This window comes from Anopheles stephensi, chromosome 2 (assembly GCF_013141755.1).
Source record: "Anopheles stephensi strain Indian chromosome 2, UCI_ANSTEP_V1.0, whole genome shotgun sequence".
Taxonomy (NCBI): Eukaryota; Metazoa; Arthropoda; class Insecta; order Diptera; family Culicidae; genus Anopheles; species Anopheles stephensi.
In genome coordinates, this window is record NC_050202.1 from 63,210,941 (window position 1) to 63,233,288 (window position 22,348).

Here is a 22,348-nt window from a genome sequence, read left to right on the forward strand (position 1 = left end):
GAAGATTTCTTCGATCTCGACTAATATTCATCATATTTTTTTTAACAGAGTGTTGTGTAGCATTATTTCCATTAGTCACTTCGCCATCGTCATCGGCATCATCACTATCAAACGCACTGGTGGATGCTTACAGTGGTGTGAGTGTGTGTGTACCATATTCTGGTCTCTTGCACAGACGTTGTAAAACTAGCGAATATAAGAGTTTCTGATATGGGGCGTGATATAGATAACGCTTATGTACTACTGTTACACTTTTACAGCCATCCATTTATACACGTACACGGTGTGTGAATGTGTGTCTCTCTGTGCGCGCCCCATGGTGGTGCAATCACGTAGAAACATGGCTAAATAAAGAATTTTTATTGAACGTGCGAGATCGAGCTGCCCGATTTCGGATCGATTTGAAGCCGATTGAAGTGCTTAAAAAACACAGCTTGTACGAAATTGTGACGAGACAATATTTCGACCGTGTCCGTTGTAAATCACACGTAAACTTGGCCATCGAGGCCACGGAGGCCACGGAGGGCTTCCGTTTGCACAGTTGACGATTTTATTGTTTTGAAGAGTAAGAACAACACTACTATAAACGCACGCGCGGGTTTCTTCACTGTTACCGGGGCCACTCGGTACGGACCGAGTATTACACTTTGCCACGAATGCTTGCGAGCACGTTCGCCCCCGGTGTAATGAGCACGGGTGGCTTTACATTTTACACAATATTAAATTCCTCCAGGAAAAATGGCCAGCAAACACCGGTGAAGATTTCCAGAGTCCCCGGACCCTTTTGGGTCTCTGGCCGTAATCGAACTGACACGCGCAGTTAAAAACTGATGTTCTGATACTGTGGCGGGCGCTCGATAGGCTCGCGCAGGAAGTAGACAGGAAGGAAAAATTGTAATGAATATCTGCGATAATCATATTATAAGATAATAAGTTTGATAATGTTATTTACTATAGCATACCTTTGCGCGCATACTGCACCCGGGCGGCCAAGGCCGAAACTAACACTTCGTCTTAGGTTCGGCCGGCTGCCGGTTTGTCCGCCATGCGATTTTATCTGTTTGCACAGGCGACAAAACGGCCGTGTCGAGTGGGCCGGTTTCCTTTGGTAAAGCTCCCTCATATCTGGCAGATATGAACGGTTTCTATCTGGCGGTTATCTGTTACAATCACACTGATTGTCTATATCTCTGGTTTAAGGTGAAGAGTGAAAGAACGTATGAGCATGAGAGCAGAAAGTAACAGCACGCTAGGGCTGCCGAGTCGAGCCCGAAAGGTTAGAAATCATACAAACGAATGAGTCCAGCCGGTTCCCGGGAAGATTTTACGGGTAGGCAACGAGCCAAGGGAAGGCTTTCTTAAGGAGGAGGAGGGAAGTAACTACACGGAAAGAATGAATCAAACACCCTTTTTATGGGGTATAATTTTTGGATGGATGCATCAACGTCACACTTTTTTTTTTGGTCGTTGCTTACTAACTCCTTTCAGATGGGTGAATCTACCGAGACTCTGTCCCAGGGTTCTAAGAATGTACGGCCTTCCTTGCGGGTTGATAAATATTTAAACAACGATTAAGGCTAGACGAGCGTCACCGTAGCTGTATGTCATAATTTCTTCGGTGCGCAAAAGGGGCAAATGCTTTGGGCGAAACTCCTTGGACAAAGTTGAGGTGTAATCAAGCTGGCCTAAGAAGTGTTCGTGTGTTGTGTTTGGATGGTAAAAGATTGTGTCGTCGTCGAGTTGTTTATAGATGCTGTGAGTATGGATCAAAAGTATGCTTGCGGGGGAATGTATTTCAAAACATGTCGCTTTAAAATCGTCACCAGTTATACTTTGTCCGATCAACAACAAAAAGTGTTTCTTACATAATTGATTGAAACATTTCTAATGATCAACGACTTATGCAAAGAGCCAACCGTTTTGGGCCATTTGATTTCTATTTTCTTGATTAAACGGTTGTAGGGAAAGTGTTAAATAATAAAGTGTATCCAAAGAGAAACGGATAGCTTAAATTTCTAGAACTTTGAAGTCTTTGACGATCAAAATGTCTAGGCAATTGTTGAAATACTTCATCGACTTTTTATTTTGCTAAATTAATATGCCAATTAAGGAACTAAATAAAGGCATTTACCACTTTTCACGATATATTCGGTAGATTCATGTATTGCAACCTGCTGTCAACACAGTTCACTTCATTCTTCATGGCTAGTGATTTAATTAAGGAAATCCTGAGCTAACTCCAATCTTTGCTGTGCTTGTTGAAGAATCAACAGTTTTTGGGGTAATTTAATCAACGTCTAGTTTGTTAAAATTATTTGAAATACTCATTATACTCATTCGGAGATCTTTGTTTGCAATAGATCACCGAAGGCCTCTGAATTCCTTCTTTGTTGGCTACCACAGAAAACAGAAATTATTGCAAACAGCTGTAAATTGTATAATAAATGCAGTTTAAATGCTCTTTGGATTCTTGTACACGAGAATTATAGTGAAACTTTAATACTGGAATGGAATATAGAAAATTAGTGTGTACAGAAATGCTCATTAAAATGAGTGCGATCAAAGGGGAACATGGAGGCATATGGCAGGTTTGAAGTCTCACAGAGCAACAGATGATCTAGCTCATGAAGTCTCATCCCGCTCGTTTTTCAGTATATAGTACTTACTGTCCAGGTTACTTACCTTACCTTGTTGCAGGTAAATAATGTCATGAAACTCAAACTGCAAGGAAGATTTGGCAGGTCCTCTCAGGCAGATCAGGATCTCTCATGGTTATATTGCCAGAAAAGAAGATTAATTCATGTACACAAATATCCTCAAAAATGGAGGAATCCGTTACTTAAATGCTTGATGAGTTCCACCTCATACCTTGACAAAGGATTGCGGGGAACGGAATGCAGTAAAGGTATGACAGGAACTGTTAGCTGGCTGTAAGCTGGCTTCTCCTGACTTGATTCACCCTCAGCTAGCCTCAGCTGGAGCATCCCTCGCCTGACGTTCCGTTCGAGGTTTGATATCTGTTTTGTGGTCACTTTAATATCAGCCCGCCAACTGCCAGCACACTATTTCCGCATCCTGTGCGTGAGTGCAGCGAATCGTTTCCGGCTAGTGCATCGTACCGCTGACTTGAAGGACCACATTGCAAGTAGCATAGTAGTTGCTACTGCGCCTATCAGAAGTCCCACTTCGGCCGCCCGCCCAGATATAGGTTGATAAAACTGTTGTCAGAGATAGGGAGTTATCATCCTTTTGCATGTAAGAAATAATAAGGTTAATATGATAGGGAGATAACTGTCCGGCCGCCAGAGAGTGGGAAAGGTGGTCGCTTTTCCGAATGGTTTGCCTATTGCGCTCGGGCAGCCTCGAGCCTCGGTGTTCCGGTGGAAGACAACCGTTTCCGTCCCAAATTGTGTCCCCACTTTCCACCCACATCTCCCATTTTCTACTCAAGCCCGTGGCCGATGGCATACGGCACGAATGGTTCTGGCGCCGGTGCGACATTCCCGGACCCGGCGTACCGTTCCTGCGGATCGTGAAAGAGCGACAACCGACTCGAAGGCGGAGCGCTTTCCGTGGACTGCCGAAGCGTAAAACGCGGTGCAAATCAAGGTACAACAAATTGATATGTTAACTTATCACCGCACCACTTCACTATCTGTACTGAGATATAACTTTTTTTTTTCTCTCTCGAAAAAACCCGCCCGCCAGTGAGTGCTAAATTTTATATTATATTATATTATCACAATATTTGAGGCATCACACGGGTGAACAACATCTGTGCCGCGGTTCGGTACCGCGTGCGGGTCGTTTTTGGGTTGGACAGGTGCGCGACAGGATCATCAACCTGTCAGCCTCGGTGTAGGAGGGTACGATGGGTTGAAGGGTGACGTGGTACCGGAACCCGTGGAACGGGGTGAGTGTTCATGTTTCGTGTAAGTGACAATCAATCGCTGGACGCTTGATCGCGGAGTAGTTGTGATGTAGTGGTTTGAGCCACATTAGCTGTAGCTGAGCTGAGTTGTTGTTGCGTGAGCAGTGAGCCTACCCAATGTATGTGTCAAACGGGTAAAAAATGGCGATCGTGGGGATCTTGTGCTTAGGCGCAAACGTTTGTTAAGATGTCTGCTTCGTGATAGCGTTGGTGACGCGCAAGTTCCGTTCTGCCCGTGTGGATCGCGATTTACAGCAGTGTCATATAAGTCATTCCCAACGGACCGGTTCCGTGTACAATTCATACAGTATCACTTTATGGAAGGAAAAGTAGGATTTTAGGGTGTCTTCTTCGTAGCAGGCCCTCGCCATCGTATGACGACGGTGTGACGTGGATAGCTGATGTGATGGCGAAGGGTGCTCGTGTGAATTCCCGGCAACCTGTTTGACAGATATCATTTTATCGGATACTGTCCAAACGTCGGGCACCCCACACTGGCTGTTACCCAGAACTTCGATTGATAACTCAGCGCACGGGGGCATGAGAGAAGAAAGGGGCCAGGACTGAAGCAGGACTGACGCCTTGCGCATCATAAAAGAGCTCCTCGGCCTGGCCGCCGTGATCCTATCGAGCGATGTGCGATGTTGCACTTCAACCACAAAATGGAGCACTTGTGCCGAGTCACGGTGAAGCAAGGCGAAACCCACTGGCCGTTTCGCCTAGGGTACTTGCGATGAAACCTCGTTGATAAGTACATGGAGGCCCATCCATCCAATCGAGTGTATCGAGAGCTGTTGGTGGGGCAACGAAGAATACAACAACAGCAAAACACACATACCAGAAAATGGTATCGCGAAGCCCCCGAGAGCCCCCGTCACACACAGGTAATGTTCCCGTTATCACACTTTTCCGATCGCCCCACCCCACCCTCCCCCGAAGGCATCCCCACCACAGCTCATTATCGTGTGTTTACCCTTCCTAATGAGCATTTGTCGCTGTACGCTGGCCACACCGAGTGTCTGCTGCATATATGCCGGCAGTGCTTCCCCTGGGCACTGGGTGTCGTATGTTGCAATGGGCAGATAAGACGCGGTGCCCACCTTAAATGAAGCAACTGTAGCAAAACACCGCTGCTCGGTTGGACCGGGCCGCTCTACAAATAAGTTGCGCAGTTTCTGCGCAGGTGAAGGAATCGCGGGAGAAAATTTAATCCCTCCGGCACCGGTTCCGGAGGACCCCGTTTACCGTGAGCTGTCAGCGGGAGGAACCTGCCCGGAACACCTCCCGGGTATGATGATTCGCTTCTCCAGCAGACAGAAGAAGCTTGAACAACGCTGCCGAAGGTGTGGTAGATGAGAAAATAACAATACCGGGAGTCCCACCCGGAATGGAGATTCCTGCCAAGTGGGCGAAAGATTGATAGAAGTTCATGTGGTTTTGTGCTACCGATCAATCAATATCCATACACTGTCAGAGGAGCACAACAATAGGTGCAATTGTGTGTTTTTTTTTGCTCTGCCTGCAACACAATGGACGCGCAAAGGTGGAGCCATCAGGTGCGTCTGCTTTATGGACATCTTTGCAGATGAGAAAAACAAAAACACTTGGAAAGGCTTGTATACACGGCGGGTTGCGTTTAGTTTCATTTGAGCAGGATTAACCGACCTGGAGCTTATCGATCATGTTGGGCCAGGTAATTGGGGATTAGATAATGATATTTTCAATCCCTTGCCCATAAATTTGAGGATCATGAAGGTTGATGTGAGTAATGATCTTTGCTGCTTACGCGTTTGTTTTTGCCACTTGTTTTTTTTGTGTTGACCACGCAGTTTATGGTGCTGCCGTGTGTGTTATGTTTGTTTTGCGGTTTGTTTTTCCAACCAGGAGTTCCATCCAACGGGTCGCTAGCTTAGTCTAGGGCTGCTGCTGCCGCACCGGACTCAGTACCACATGCTACGGTAGATAAGATAAGCCCAACTAGCCTACCGAAAATCGATACTGGATGTGAAGCCCAAACTAGGCAGGAAGGAAGGAAAACGGATGGATTGCTTTAGGATTATAAAAATCCCCAGGTTTTTTTTTGCTCCCCAAAATGGATTAAGTTTGCAGATGTCGCTACACTGTAACACTGGCTCCTTCCGGGGAGGTTGGTTTGCTGGAGAGTGATGAAGACATACCACGCAGCAAGACAAGTGTTTGTACCATCATTTCCCACTTGCTGCATGCTCACATATCAGTCGCGTTTGCTAATCTGATCGTAACATTATTGTTTCGTTTAGCTTATCCGATCGAAATCGCATATCAGATAAGTGAGCTGTTGCGAGATAGCTACGTTTGTGTTCGGGGTGCTGGGTGTTACAGCTTCAGATCGTGCTGGTAGATGCAGCGTCCGTGCTGTTCGGGCTCGTGCTAATGCACAAACGACGTCGATCGTTTCGAAGCAGCAATTTATGAGCAAACAACAAATTTGTCTCAGCACGGTCGGGTACGGGCTGTTCGTGCTGTTCCAGCAACACACGTCACTGAGCGCTGAGGGTTAAACCGAGACAAACAAACAAGACGTGAGTGATTGCGGAGGATCGATTGCAATTTTTGGGAAGTGTTTGACTGCCCATGACGATCTTCCTGAGGATCCTCGTTTTACTGGTAAAAATCAGCCCTTGCGTTCTGGTGCACGACCGCGTAGGTAGAATCGGGTTCAGAACGGAATTCCGCACGAAACCGTGGTGGCGGAAACTTACAAAAACAAAATCGTAGCAAAACTACACCAAAACCTCATAGACAAACAAACTGCTCGGAGGTTGCCCGAGTAAGGCAAAAAAAAAGCGCTTATGGGCCTGACTTTACCGCACGGTTCGGAGTTTATTGCAGTTCAAACAAGAATGCAACTGGAGGAACTCTTGCCCGGGAGGGGGGGTTCTGAGAGACCCGGAGAAAACGAGCGTGGGCTAACTGGTGGTGACGGGTGCGAACTGTACGGCCTGCGGAGAGGTGAGTTGGAGGTGTGGGGCGGACGCTGGAAATCTGCACCCTCTGGACAAACAGAGGCCGATGACGAAGGCAACTGGCAAGCGCGCGAGGGCTTATTTCCTTCCCCGGGCTATTCCGGATGGACGAACCAAAACCACACCGCCATACCGTACCAGGTCGGCCAATGTTGATTTTGGCCTCAAAGCCATGTGTGTGTTGTTTCATGTTTTGTACAATATTATGTGTGTGTCTACGATGTCGCTCTTGCTTTTTTTTGTGTGCTTCCTCTCGGTCTCTCCCATTTCGGAACATCTCGGCATCGGCAAACGTCCGCCATCTACACCGGATTCAGTACGGGGAGCATGGCATAGTGGTGTGCCGGTTAGTGAGCCGTACGCCCCGAATACCACTGAACACGGGTCTTGTCACGGGTCGGTCATCCGGATGTCATCGGGCATTACGGGTTTAAGGCTTGCGGTGAGTACGCTGGGAACACTGTAAGTTAGTGTAGCTTTGGGCGGGAAAAGCTTTGGGAGCTCGGAAGTACGCTGCGTTTTTTCTCTTGTTGTCGATCGATCGATCGGTCGATGTGATTGCATCTCAACGCCTGCTGGGTGAGTGTGTGTGTGCGCGCGAGACGATTGATTGATGGATGTAAGAACGTCAGCTTGGCCGTGTTGATTGTGCGTAAGCTTGCTGTGTATGCGTAAGTGAGAATCTAACAGGGGCGTGTGCGCCTGTGTGTGCGTTTATGTGCAATCGAGAGTTGGGCCGCAGAGTTGGGAAGGTGTTAGATTTTACTGTTACAAACGAAATATATCAGCCCCCCTCGACTTGAACTGATAAGATATGGCAGCCTATCCTGGGCACGCTATCACTCGCGGCCGTAGCTCGAGGTAGACGTGGGGACGAACCGTGGTCCACAACACCACAATACACACTCTCGCGGCGGACCCCGAGCACCCTTCGGAACATCGGATCGGATCGGTCAATGAGGTGTTCGATACATACGTATACATAGGAGGGCCGTCATTTTTTTTTCTCTCGCCCCGATCAATTTCGTTCAATATGTACATAATTTGTGCGGTGCGGTAGTCGCCACATGTCGTGCGGCGCGGAGTCCTTAGTCGCAGTGAGATGCTCCTTCTGGTGTGATCGGTGTACGAGTGAGACACATCGATTCGAGTGCGCGCATATCAATCCCAAATCTCATATCGCACCAAGCTAGCGAAGAAGGGCTTCCGATAAACAATAGTTGTGTTGTTGCGTGTCGACGAAAGTGTGGCCCTGGGCAGGATAAAGCCCATCAGTGTTTTGTGAACGGTGCATTCTGCTGCGCGAAGTGTTCGTGTCCCAGAAATAGTACGGCGCGTGGTCACGTGGTAGGAATCGTGCAAGATGGCCGTTTCGTCGGAGTCGAAGAATGGTGGAGTCGCGGTCAGTTGTCCACAGACCGGCCTGGTGCCAAGCTCGACCGTAACAAGTGCACCCGGCTCGACGACCACGACGGCGTCAGTGGCATCGATGGTTACGGGACCAAACGATGCTCCCCCACCGTCCAACGAATCATCGTCGGCTGATGCTGCAAAGGTAGGAGTCTGGGCGAAGAGTTTTGCGGGTCTGTTTATGCCGGCCGGCGCGAGTCCTAATCGCTGTCAAGCCACAGACACACACAGGACTCTAATCAGTGGACGCTAGACGCATGCCGGTTTTCGTTGCAGATAGGCCGACCGCAAATGTGCCAGCAGGCGCCCAGTATCAGCAGCTTCTCCAGTAGTATATGGAGATAAAATATACCTTTTTATCGGAGGATCCCACACACATGGTTCCGCCCGATGATAGTCCGGCGTTGGCGGGAGGTCTCGGCTGCATAGATGGTTATCGTGTGTCCCGGTTTGCCTATCGATAGCCCTATCGCCCGGATGAGTAATCTTGGAACCCTTGCATGTATGATAAAAGAACGACCCACGCATGCAGGAGGTGTAGTACGAGGAGGTTTTGTTTTGTTTACGAATCGTCAACATGCGTCGCGTGCGTTCTGCGCAAATCACTACGATCACGGTCAAAGACAATTGAACCAAGTGCCACGGTGATAAAATAATGCTACGAATGGGTAGCGAGCTGCGGAAGGATACCACTTCTCTGCCATCTCCGGTGTGCCATAAATCACAATCTTTACGAGACAGGGACTCGGTCAAAAAAGTATGAATGGGTTTCGGCAGGACAATTGCCTTCAATTTCGATTTTCTACCTCTCCGAACGAGCCTCTTATTAGGTGTGCTAACCGGATAATCAGTTGGGCGTACCTTTCTTTCGAATCCTATGTGCTGAAAGCAGTACCTTGAATGGCGCAATAACCATAACTAGTGGCGCCACACGGACAAGTTGTTGACTCCAGAAGGGCAGTCCAAGGTTTTTTTTGCGTCTCATGTGCTTCCTTTTTTTCCGTACTTGCAAAGGATAACTGATGCCATACGGATCGTAGGTCCTGCAGTCATACTTTATGACACAATAATGGTCAAGGTCGAGAATTACGAAGTTTTTTTTTATGAAGATGTAGTGGCGCTTGCGTCTTTGGTTTCGTCCAATTTTCTGAAACCATTTTTTTAACAAAAAAAAACTGAATAGGACGTATTGTTTATTGGAACCAAGCGTGCCGTCTGTTAGAGTTATTGGAGCAACGCGTTATTGCTTGTGTGTTTACTGCCATAATTAGATAAATTTACAACACTCCGGAACTGTGATCTTTTGTTTGGTGCCTTTCGGTGGTTGCTTTTTCAAAAGAATCCTAATTATGCAGTGAAGTAAGATAATAGCAGTAGTGAGCTGGACTTTTGAAATTATTGCAGTAATAGCTACGAGAGTTCCTTTAATTTGTTCCCGTAAAAATATCAGAGGATCGAATCCCTTCCGAGCCATTCTATCGTAATGAAAACTGACTTACCATCTACTTGGTATCATCAAGTCTAGTAAGCCATTAGAGACCAGGCATTATCACTCAAGACTCTCAGGTTTAAGCCAAGAAGAATTGCGAAATACTCTTTGAAAGCTTGCAATGTTAAAGCAAATATTTTAAACACGCTTGTTTTACTCTGTCAAGATGCCATTAATTTGAAACCAACTCAGCTTTTCTTGGGTATATTTCACCTGCAACGACCCGACGCCTTGTACGGAACATTGCATCTGCTTGCCCAGTGCTGTAGCGCCGTCTGTCCACCTTGCGATGATCTTTAGTACAGTCAGACCCTCGCCATCGGTCAAGATTGAGGGCCGAAACCGATGGGCTTAGAATTACACGGTCCAAATTTCTGGGACCACGTACCAAACGGCACGTCACGCATAAAAACCTATGTAAAATTGGTTAGATAACAAGCAAACGGGACCGCAGCCGAGCAAAACCATTTAGGGAAGATCTTGGATATTTGGATCACCCGCCGAAGGAAAGCTTGTTGGGCAGGGGTGACGACACTAGCAGTTTAGATTTTAGAGGCTCATTCGAGCTTATCGCTCGGTGTGCGACACAGTGCACCGATCATCGGAAGCGATCTCGCGATCCTTCCAGCGCCGTGCAAGGGCCTGAACACCGTGTTTCTTTATTCCGGTGTTCGGATCAGTTTCTTTCCCGCGCTTTATATTTATAGCTTTCTGATAGTGATATCTTACTTGCACCGTGCGTCGAAGGCAATGTAAAATGGAGTGACCACGGGTCCACGGCGGCCGGTGCATTCTTGTGGACGCCTTCGAGCTACAAGCTTTCAGGCGCAGGACATTAGCTTCGACGCCAGAATGTTGTGGCTTGATGGATGGTCCAATTTTTTTTTCGACCCGGAGTCAGCGAGAAACAGCCTACGGTCTCGCGCCTTTTGTTCGGTGAGGTAGAGTGAGCTTTCGTAAAGCGATGAAGCCTGTTAACAGTTGTTGAACTCCTTTTCTTGACGACGACGGCGACTAGCGCATTCCTGTGCCGTTGAGTCATCGGAGTGAGGTTGTAGCGTGTGAAGCGTAGGGCGCCATATATACACGCTGGCGCCAAAAGGGAAGGTGCGATCGGGACTTTGATATCGGGTTCAGGGCTGGAGGGCGACCATGCGTGATCAATGAACCATAGTAGCAACGTACGCAGTGACTAGCTCCACTACCTTTCTTTCGAGGCTACCCAGTTGCCCGAAAATAGCCTTGATCGCTGCTTGCCGGGCCAAATGACTTTCTTCGGGAACCATTTAATTAGCGTCCCCGAATGCGATAGCGGAGGCTTCAAGAAAATGAAATCGGAACTGCGGTTCTCGCCGGTCGCTCACCAATCCGAACGGGGCGGGCATAAATATATAATACCGTGGCAAGTAATTTCCCGTGTTAGCAAATGGAGCAGTAAAGCGGGAGCAAGGTGACCGCGTGAGGCGTGTTTAATTACCACCTCCCCCCCACCCCAGGTGGAGACTCTCCCAACTGCTTGTGCCTACCCTGAGGTGTTTTTTTTGGGGACACGTCGTCCATCGCTAAGACCAGGGTGTTTATCGAGGGCATCTATTTTTCTTCCTTTTTCTTTCTCTCCCAATGGTTAGCGTTCTGGTGCTGCTGCTTTACTGCGTACAGGCCGTAGATAAGAGGAAATTTTACGAACGCTTCTGACATTTATGAGCTCCCGCGCATCAAAAGCGAATGGTCGTTTCGGTGTAAGACCAACGACAAAAAAAGAAAAACAGGCTGGGCGAAACAGAATGATTTGCAGGAACGGGGTTAGCTAAGCTGCTTTTCGAGGAACTCGATGCGTATCATCATCGTCGATGTTGTAGGCATCGGCGTAAGGCTCCTAAATACTGGCCTTAGCTAGCCGAAGGCCACCATTAAGGGATAGGGGCTAGTTTTCCGACTTTTTGATGGCAATTTGCTTGGGGAGGTTTCGCAACGCAAAGGCAAAAAGTGGTAAAAATAGATCTTACACACACACATACGCTCGGGCATTTCGTCTTATTTGGGCTGGGCATGGTGGGTTTGCCGGCCGGCCGGTCAGCTCAAGAGCGGCGGCACTTGGCGTACGATGCTATCGGTGTGTAAGCATCCACTCGGGCACTACTGGAATGCCTGGCCGGGGTTATCGGCCGTGGACGGCGTAGGTCGGGGATCGGATAAGATATGAGTTTGGTGCGATACAGTATCACATGCCGTATCGATAGTTCGCGTTAGATGATGGGCCGACACTCTAGTGGCACTGCCACCAGCCTGGAAGTGATAATCGGGGCGAAACACTAATCAGGTGTTAAAAGCCGCCATTCCAGTGAAGAAGCCTGTTTTTTCTAGTTGCTTTTTTTGTACTAACTATGTGTAACGATTTGTCCAGGAACAGGTTTAAAGTTATGCGACTTTGGTTTTTGGTTGGTTCTCTAGTTGTTTCTACAGTTGGGGCCGGGGACTTCAACAGCCAACCGGACATGCGCGTTTAATTGACGGCAATTGAAGAGCGTTAGAATATTCATTCATTTTTGACACACTAACGATACAAATTAATTTCATCACATCATTACGGCACTTAAGAGGGATAGATAGAGAGACAGACAGAGAGAGAGAGAGAAAGAGAGAGAGAGAGAGAGAGAGAGAGAGAGAGAGAGAGGGGGAAAATACAAACACAAAAGAACGAAAAGCCAACCCCAGTTGTGAGGTCGCTTGGCTGATTGCGGCATTATTTACTTCGTTTTGAGTTATTTCTCAATTCAATTTATCTAGGCCTATGCCGGGCGGCGATGATGATACACCCAGCCAACTGTCCACCAAAGGTCTCGGATGGCCCGCGGGTACCGTTGGGTCGTGCCGCCTGATGGGTTCTGTGCGGTCGGGTTCTTCATTGCCACCATGCCTTCCTATCCCGCATTGGGAAATGGCATTCAGTTTCTTTGCGTGCGTGTGTGTGTGTGTGTCCCTCTTACCGGACCGGGTCCTTGGCACTGTGTACTGATGGAAAGTAACCTTTGGTGTTTACCTTCTTATCGCCGTGCGGCAATCTCCTTTCGAGGAACGAAGCAACGGACCCCGCACTGTTGTTTTGCTGATGTTGGGTTTCGGTGGTAATAGAGATAGATTCATTAGGTTGCGCACGTGACACGCACGCATATTGAATGGTGAATTAATTAGACGCTGGAAATGGGCTAGTTTTGGTTGTTTTGTTTTTTTTTTCCTCCATTTTTGAAATGCGAAAAGATTTGATGCTTGATTCTGGGGTTTGAAGGGGGGGGGGGGGGGGGGGCACGAGAGATCTGTTTATTGGATTGGACAGGCAGTAGGTGGATGTGCTGCTGGAGGATACGATAGCAGCACTTAATTGAAAAAGCCGTTGGCGATCGGCTGTTAAATTTTGTGGACATTGCTCATTAAACATAAAGCCATACAGACCTAAGGCTTGGAGTAATTATACTTCAAAGATTTTTGTGAAAATGTGTTTTACTAACTGATGATAAATTATTTTGATAAGAATAAGTTACTTAAATTAATACATAAAAAAAACTGAACATCAAGTAACGGGATTGTTTTTTTCCTTCTTGCGAATTTTTAGACCAATGAATAGAAAATCCTTCCAAATAATAATAATATTGACAGTCGTTCAAACTTGCTACGAAAGCTCTCTAGGCATCAATAAATGAGAACGGAACTCTGGCTTTACATAACGCAACATTCGTGTCACAGCGCACCTGCGTGCTGGCGGGTCACCTATCTGGGTCGGCTCATCGATGGTGTCTATTTGTTCTGGGAGATTTCTTCCTGTCGCGCCGAATCTGCTGATGCGGATGACTGATGTCACGCAGCGGAACCAAAACTTCCTGCCCAGTCATGACCCCACGCGTCATCGGCATCCACAAGCGCCCGGTTCGATGTCGACCGGAAACGGGCTTGTTTGGGCGGAAGTAGTACGGAGTTGGCCGGGCACGAGCCGGCAGTTTACGAGGTGGGGTTCTGCCGCGACAAACCCATCGCTGTCGTATTTGCTTTTGCCCGGTGATTGCTTAACGGAATCCCCACATTTCTACGTCAACTTGCAGTCGAGTTGGAGAAGCCTCGTTTTTTTTCCGTAGTCACTCACCGATTTTCGACACCCAGGCTTGGTTTAGTGAGCCGACCGAGCGAGTGACGTGTTCCTCAGCGGCAGGCCCTTTTTTCTATTTCTATGCTGAGGCATGTGATTCACGCATATTTGCCTGTTAGGATTTACCAGCCGAGTTGAGTTTTTGCATAATACAGTTTCGCATTGTGATCGTACCGTTACAGATGGAAACGTCTAACGAGCCAAAGGAACAGGAGCAGGCGCCCAGTTCGGATGTGTCTGCCGGCGTGCATCAAACCGTTTCACATCAACCGGTAAGCGTATCGCAATCGTCACACACGCTCACCGAAGTACCGGTGGATGAGATGATCGTCAACTCGGAACTGCACCCGGGCTCGGAGCGAAGTTCACCCGGCCAGCAGACGGCTGTGATCATCAACCAGCATAAACAGCGAATGATCACCACGACGGGCCAAATTAGGTGAGTGACAAACAGCTGATATGATCTGATCATGACGTGACTAATCCATTGAACACTTTTGGTTTGCGGTGTTGTTGTTGCAGGGAGATCTCGGAAGGACAGGAACCACCCAACGAGTCATCGGATTACGAAACGGTGGAGTATCACCAAACGGTTCAATCGGCGGGTGGTGTGGAGCAGCACGGGTACAGCTATGAGACGAGCCATGCCACTAGTCAGGATCAGGGTGTAGTGGTGAGTGCGGCCAGCACCTCCGCCTCAGCTCCGAGCGTGCAGATTGTCAAGCGGGAAATGATCGAAAAGGAGGCGGCAATGGCGGCAGCAGCAGCAGCAGCAGCAAACAGCGCATCAGAAACCACCATCATACCCGTCCAAACGCAGACCATCTATGTGGAGTACAAGAATGATGGCGAGGAACCGGTGCGATACGTGAACCGCTACGAGGACGTCAAGTATCCACATTCGCGGTACATCTACCAGCAGCCAGCGGTTGGATTGGCGCTCCCATCGACACTGCACACGGGCTCGGGACATCCGCACGTGTCGCACCATCCCCATCATCACCATCATCATCATGCGCACCACGGACATGGGATGGTTCCGCCCGGACATCAAACCCACCATCACGTACATCCACAGTCGGCACAGGTACAGCAGACGATTGAAGCGGTAGGGGATCGCGAGCAATTAGGCGGATGAAGCGTATACTTACGGCAGTGGCATTATTTCTTCCGGCAGGTTTCTCAACACCCATCGAGCGTTGCATCCCAGCCCGGCTCAACGATTCAGGTTCAGGCACAACCGCCTCATCATCAAACTATCCAGGTGTACGAGACGCACGAAGGATCTGGTACGGTGGGTGAAGTGCAGCAGGTAGCGGAAGGTACCGTCGATGCAAAGACACACTACACCAACCTGGAACCGGTGCATACACTAGCGTCACCTCAGAACTATTACATCACGTCCGATGGTTACACGACCGGGAACTACACCACGTTCCTGCCGCAGAAGGAAATCTACTACAATTCACCGAGCCCCAATCCGGTGCTGTACAAGGGCGAGCCGATGCTAACCTCGTCGTCAATCATTACCAAGCAAATTCACTACACACCACCGATTCCGAACTCACAGAATATGTACGAAAATGCCACCGGGCATAGTAGTAGCTCGCCGGGTGCGCAACAGATTTATCAGGGCTATTGGAATGGTGCAGGAGTCGATTACAATACGGTAGGTGCCCGCTATTATACGATCCTTCGCTGTATTGATTGTTGCATCAGTGAACGCCTTAATGTATGCAATTTGTACTTCCATCCTTCTAGATAGGCCGATTTGTACCGACAGATCCTTGATCTTATACTTTGTTTCGCTTTGCAGAACTTTACCGGAACGATCGTGATGGACAATGCGGGCGGCAATGTGGGAGAGTACGCGGCAAACGGGCAGCACAGTTGGCAGATTAGCTCCCTGAACGAAGCATACGATCCCCAGCTGGCGGCTCCACCGGAACACCGCGAGTGTGTGAACTGTGGCAGCTCCGATACACCACTCTGGCGACGGGACATCGTTGGCCATACGCTGTGCAATGCGTGCGCCCTGTACACGAGACAGAATCCGGGCACGAACCGGCCACCGAATCGGTCGCAGAAAGCCAAACAAGCGGTGGTGAGTGCGATCAATCTTATCGTTCGAGAGTCGCTAGATTAAAAACATTGACAAACTCTGGCCCGTTTCCAGAAAACACCTCCAGCTCAGGGTAACCGGCGTTCGGGTGTGACGTGCGCGAACTGTCAAACCACCACGACAACGCTGTGGCGCCGGAACAATCAGGGCGATCCGGTGTGCAATGCGTGCGGGCTGTACTACAAACTGCACAGCGTAAACCGTCCGATCACGATGAAGAAGGACGGCATCCAGACGCGAAAGCGCAAACCCAAATCTAGTCAGCAGATACAACCGATGAACGGGCTTAATACAGGTAAGCATCAGGTGATTTAGACTTCCCGCGTAAGTTAGGCGAATTTAACGAATCGTACTTCCTGCAGGGAAACTGCTACCATCGATGATACCGTCCCAGTATCACTCGATCTCGACCGAACCAAAGCTACTGAACACCAGCCAACCGCATCTGTCGACGTCCCAGCCGATGGAGCTGCACAACTCACCCGGCCAGGATCCACGGTACGTGGACAGTTCGCCCGGTGCGCCCGGTGGCGGCAATTCGTCGCCTCATCTCGCTCCCGTTCCTAACAACCTGGCACGTCACATACCAATATCGTAAGTAACGCGAGGGAGCTATCAGAGGCATGAGATACTCATACGCATCTTACCTATATCCACAGTGTACCATCGATGGATGGGAATCGAGGTGCGAATGGAGAGATTACCAGTGTCATCACCAGCACGGCTGTGGCAGAGCGCTCTGGTAATTAGCCTAACATTGATTGAAACTATGGAAGGCTAGAGCGCGTGTGTGTGTGCCAGTGCGCGTGCCAATGCAATAGATTAAGTGATAGAGTAGATAGAGCTAGTATGTAAACGCAAGGTACCAAATATGTATCCGAAGCTAAGACAAATGTACAGCGGTGGGCTGGGAGCTTTATAGAGTAATTCGTAATAAAAAGGACAGTGCACTTAAAAACCTACATCCAAGCGAATGGCCTTCGCATCGTTATGCAGCTGGTGACTCACGCTTTCCAGCATTCGTTTCCTTACGTTCTAGTTTAAACGGCGATCGAGAAAGTCCGTCCGTGATCTTGCTGTTGTAGCACTGCAGACGCACACTCCGGAATCTATTGTCACCGACTTATCTGCCGTGGTGCTACTTTATCTTGGTTCCACTTAACTAATGCTGTGTCGCAGGGCAGGGTGGCGCACACGCTGGTCGGCGCACACGCAAGGGCGATTCTTTTCGGTGAACTTTATAAGATCATTCCGTAGATTGAGCGCCCAGTCGAGCGGATCATATTGGAATGGTTTTCGGACGGGATCTTTACTATTTTAGGGCGGCATCTTTTTTTTTCTGACCGGATGAGTCATCTCTTGGAGACCGTATCATAATGAGAGAAATTTTCATAGAAAAGAGCGCTGTTTGCTTGTTGGCAACACAATCATCTTGTATTTTTCTATTATATTTTTCATTGGCGCCACAGAAAATTAATCTCAAATTGTACCCTCTATGCACCTTCTTCGACGCTCTGCAAGCCGTTTCTGCACGCCAAAGAGCCAATGTGTTGTAGTACGAAAGCGAACGGCAAGCGTAGCAAGCGGTCACACAACATCAAAGTCTCGGCCGCTAGCTGCAGCTTGCAAGACACCGAATTTTCGACCAGTAACAAAAAAAAAGCATCTCCGGTGCAGCATGTCGCAGTGGAAGCATCGAGGTACGTGTTTGTTGGCGATTAATGCGAAGTTGCAACGCGTTTGCATTAGCCGGGGTCGCCAGTGCGGGACACCAATCGATAGCTTCCCCCCGGGGGCATCTTCGTGAGGATGCAAAAGGGGGGGTAGGGATAAGAATCGGGAACGATATTTGCCGCCTTTCTGCAACCGTCCGGTGGACGTCGAATGTTCGGGCCGCGCTTGAATGCGGGGCTTGAGCCGTGGTGGCAAACATTCCAACCGGGGCGCTACGGGTACTTCGGAGGTTTACTTGATTTACGTTTATATAAGGAGCGGGAAATTAATCAGATAATGGTCGCCATGACGGCCACCATGACGCCAAGATTGTGGGGGCCTGCACTGCGGGAGCAGAAATGATGCATCGGAAATTATGAGAAAGGCGGCGAGAGGTCTTTTCTGTTTTGTTTTGTATGATCCTGTATTCTCTTTTGGGCGTTGATGCGCCACAGTGACCGAGCTCGGGGTCCGAGCCGATCGTGGGGAGTCTGTGTGGAGGAAGCGGGAAACGATGCGTCGCGACATGCTTTCAGACTACAACACAGAATGGCTTTTACCTCGGGCACGGTTTGCGTAGAGGCCGGCAAACCAGCTTGGCCGCAACGGCAGGACGCGAGTCTTTTTCGCGGATTGCGGATCGCTCTGATCGCGATGAGGCGCTAGGATGCACTTTCATACACAGTACAGACTCCGGTGTTTGTTGGCTTTGCCTGTGGACAGCAGCTAATGGGAGGCGCCAGAATGTCGTTCTCGGGGTGGATAATTTGCTTGGTGCTTTAGATTGTTGTGCCTTCTTTGTTTCTCCTAATTTTGTATTTGCTTGGTGGCGGATGAAAGAAACATTCAAAACCACTGCCAAAGATAAGCTTAATAGTGTTTAAAAATGATCTACGATGTGGAGAACCGAGGGCTGGGCCACATACTACAGCAATATTTTGAGCATAACGAAAAGGGCAATTTATGCTGTTGATATAAAAATAAGGCACCAAAAAAACGAAAAGGATTTATTTCGTGTCCACAGATCTTAATTAGTTAATTATGGGCTGCTTGTTTGTCTTTCTATTTAGATGAGATTTTTTATACGTTTACAACCTTATTGTAGCTTCAAATAGAAACGTTTGAATGTGTTAGAATTCCGTTTCCGATTTAACTGCTCACAAGCTCGCTATAAACCACGAATAGATTTTATAGCATTTATTTATAACCATTCGATGATGATGAGCATAAAGCGTACCCACAATTAAGGAACATAAACGACCCCACACGCACACACACTCATGCGCCCGTACAGCATAACATTTTCCAGCTTGTGATAGTTCTGAGTGCTGCAGCGGCAACGAGTACGCGTTTATGGTCATTTAAACGTTTCAATTAATATTTATGGTCAAATAAAGCTATAAAGCTCGCGTAGCCAAAGGTACATAAATATTAATAGAAGCTGATAGCGCTCGGATATTTCGTGTGGCTGTTCGGGTCGGAAGTGGCAGCCCGGGCCAGGAGCCAGGTTTAGGTTACAGCACCCAAACATAAAAAGGGAAAGAAAACTCTCTACCGAGCGTCCTTTTTTTTCCACGTTGTTGATCAAGCGCGATTACAGTTGAATCCACCTAGCCCTTCGACTCAGTTTGGTTGTGCGTCAACCCAGGAATTGCAAGGTAAGCTTTCACATTGGAGAATGTTTAATTCGACACCTTAATAAAGTTGTTGTATAATGGAGAACTTATGGGCAGCAGCGGCTCGTGCTTGCTGTTTTGGCGCCATGGATAAGATATTATCATGCATCACCGGGCAGGCAGCGTCATGCAACCATTGCAAAAGCGTGCAATGGGAGAATGATTTTAATTGACATGTGCTTAGCCGTAATGAGCAGTGGTACCGGGGAAGCAGAAAAAAGAATAAATCGCTTCAAATTACAATTTCATTCCAGATAAGCGCCAATCACGCTGTGCTGCTTGATTTCATGTCAAAGTCATGTAAACATATCGTTGAACCGCTTGGCAGATATGCCAAATATGATTTATTGAGGTACTATATCAGGTCACAAGACTTATTGTGAGGATTAGGGGAAAGTTTTCCAGAAGCATTAGCACGGGAAATTTAAGTCAAGAAGTAAAACATCTTCCACATGTGATTTGGATTAGGAAACGAACCAGAGATGACGCTATAGGCATAACCTGAGGAATCTGAAAACCCTGGTCTAAGAAAAACTATCCCTAATCTCCACCATTGTTCTCCATTTTCCCTGCCCTTGTGCCAGCCCATTCTCAGCCTGCAGTAGGGAAATGTTTTCCATCTCATTACTTTCGCTGCTTTCCGTTTAATGCCACCGTGCATGATAAGAACCCATTTTATTACACCATTATGGGCCGTTGTCGGGATCGGGGAAATCGGGTTTTGCGGTTCTAACTGCACAACGTCACCCCCTGCGAGTGGAATGGTTGGAATGGGCGCACAATGGTGTAATCATCATCTCCTTTGCGGGCCCACCGCCGGAACCCATAGCACCGTAAGATCCCTTGGTTGGTGGGCTGGCTCTAACGGAGGCCTCCATTTTACGACCATTTTCTTGGTCGTAAAATTTCAAAAATAGAAAGCCTTTCTCCTGTCGGGCGTTTGGTTTGAATGCTGAGAGACGGGGTTTACTGCTGGACAGGCTGGAATATGCACCACAAGAAGAAAGGGGTCCTTAAGACATGGGCCCTAAAACCAGCCGATGGAATTGTGATCGGAACAAAACAATTGAAGCTATAAAGTAGAGTGTCGGTAGGCGTACTACTGCTTTGGTTACTTCATTTTTTTCCACAGCACAATGAAGCAGTTATGCGGAATCAGTTCGTTAAAATAAAATCGCACATTGTCTGGACTGTCTTAAAGCCGGTCCCAGCAGTACTTCATAGTTGCGAATCTCTTCATTGGCAGTTTATGTAAACGTTTCGATTCGAGAGCTCAGAATCAAAAGCTAAATAAAATGAACGCGCACTCCTCTCAAGCTCGCGTTTCTTTCCGTTCTCGTTTGCCTTTGTCCGTAAGTCGATTTTATTGGCCAGTTATCGAAGAAATGGTAACGCGATGATAAAGTGCGTAGGAGACCCATCATAAACTGGCGCCATAAGCTGCAACATTTTTGGAGGAGGCTCAACTGTTTTTTTTTCACTGATCAAAGAATGGCTTTGGTGAGCACCAGATTAAATGGGAGGCTTGGTTGAAGTACGTGGCAGGTTGGAATTATCAGTAAATAAAACCAAAATTTAATTGGCCCCGATACTACTACTGGTGGGCAATAAAACCACGCTGTTAATAAAGCTGCTACCGACGCGGAAAGTGCAGCCCGTATGCAATGCACCGGGAGCTTTGATGCAGGATCCCTGGCTTGGGTGCTATAGGAGAGGTGGTATACTTCGGGGGGACAGGAGACTTGGGCAGATTTTAATTCGTAGGTTTTGGAAAGTATTACCCGCGTTGGTGGGCTGGGTTGGTTGGTTGGTTTGGCCTCCTCCTCCTCCTCCCTTGGGGGTATCAGAAACGAGTAAAACTGTATTTACCGCCAAGGATTAGATTAGCCTGAAGTGTGTGTGTGTGTGTGTGTGAGAGAGAGAGAGAGAGAGAGCCATTGGGCTAATAAATCATGCTCGGGTGCAATGTGGCATCAATATCGGGGCGACCGGGTGCTAGTCTGTACACACGGCAACATTAAAGTACATTAAGTTAACACCAAAATGCTTTAAGGTGTCCGTAAGCACGGCTTAAAGGAGAGCTTTTGCAATAAGCGATGGTGAGAATGTTGAATGTTTGCTTGAATGAAGTTAAAGTAACGAACCTGACAGGAGAGAATGGTTGGGCCAATAGTTGATGTAGCAAATGGACGACCAATAGTTCATTAGAGATGTGTAATTTGAAGACCTATATTTCTCGTTCATTTTAGGTTCTTTATTTACTATTTGAATATGCAGTAGGATTAAACATTTCTGATGGTTGAGCTACTGGTTGTAGCAAAGCTCTAGCAATATGTCTTCCCGTAAGTTTATGCATTTGAAGTTGGATGTCTTTTTTTTAAGACATTGGGAACAAATAAGGATGATCAATTTATAGATTCATGAGCTAGCCAAGATTTCATTCACTAAACATGCTCTATTTGTGCTCAAGAGACCTTTGCAAAAGAACGCTCCATTAGACTCATGAATTATGGGTCGACACGACAAGCACACACATTCGGGGACTAATTTCACGCTGGCTCAGCGTCAATCTGGCGTGATCGTTGTGGGTTGACCAAGAAGGGATCCTATTTACAACACACACACACATGGACAAAAAAATGGACAACCTCCAGAATCGGTCGAAGGAAAAAAAAGCAACAGCAACAAAACAAGGAAGCATCGTACCACCTTCGAAGACACATCAGGCCCGATCACTGGGACTGCCTGAGAGGTTAGCTGTGACGCCTAACGGACGGTCCAGAATGGTCCGAAATGGTCAATGACGAATATTACGGTTACGCAACGCACGCATTCCACCCGTACGATGCACCACGCCGAGCCAG

General features: G+C 47.9%; 1 protein-coding gene and 1 long non-coding RNA gene across 13 annotated transcripts; one reads left to right on the top strand and one right to left on the bottom strand.

Annotated features, from left to right (window-relative positions):
* Positions 1-71: 71 nt before the first annotated feature.
* Positions 72-1,661, bottom strand: LOC118506717. The gene is made up of 2 exons (XR_004905535.1): positions 963-1,661; positions 72-905 (listed from the first exon to the last, which is right to left on the bottom strand). It is a non-coding gene; the product is annotated as an uncharacterized LOC118506717 (long non-coding RNA).
* Positions 1,662-3,348: 1,687 nt separating this feature from the next.
* LOC118506713 (GATA-binding factor 3-like) lies at positions 3,349-17,057 on the top strand. Of its 12 annotated transcripts, none has more exons than XM_036044213.1 (9): positions 3,740-3,913; positions 7,997-8,491; positions 14,156-14,412; positions 14,496-15,081; positions 15,151-15,642; positions 15,790-16,077; positions 16,150-16,390; positions 16,458-16,689; positions 16,755-17,057. In XM_036044213.1, exons 2-9 carry the CDS (start codon positions 8,300-8,302, stop codon positions 16,843-16,845), a joined length of 2,379 nt encoding a protein of 792 aa, XP_035900106.1. In that variant the 5' UTR covers positions 3,740-3,913; positions 7,997-8,299; the 3' UTR covers positions 16,846-17,057. The 12 variants fall into 12 exon arrangements, with proteins under 12 accessions (XP_035900114.1, XP_035900106.1, XP_035900110.1 ...); XM_036044217.1 differs by lacking the exon at positions 7,997-8,491 and adding an exon at positions 7,254-7,378 and having other exon boundaries at positions 3,741-3,913; XM_036044215.1 differs by lacking the exons at positions 3,740-3,913; positions 7,997-8,491 and adding exons at positions 4,076-4,815; positions 7,254-7,378.
* Positions 17,058-22,348: the final 5,291 nt, after the last annotated feature.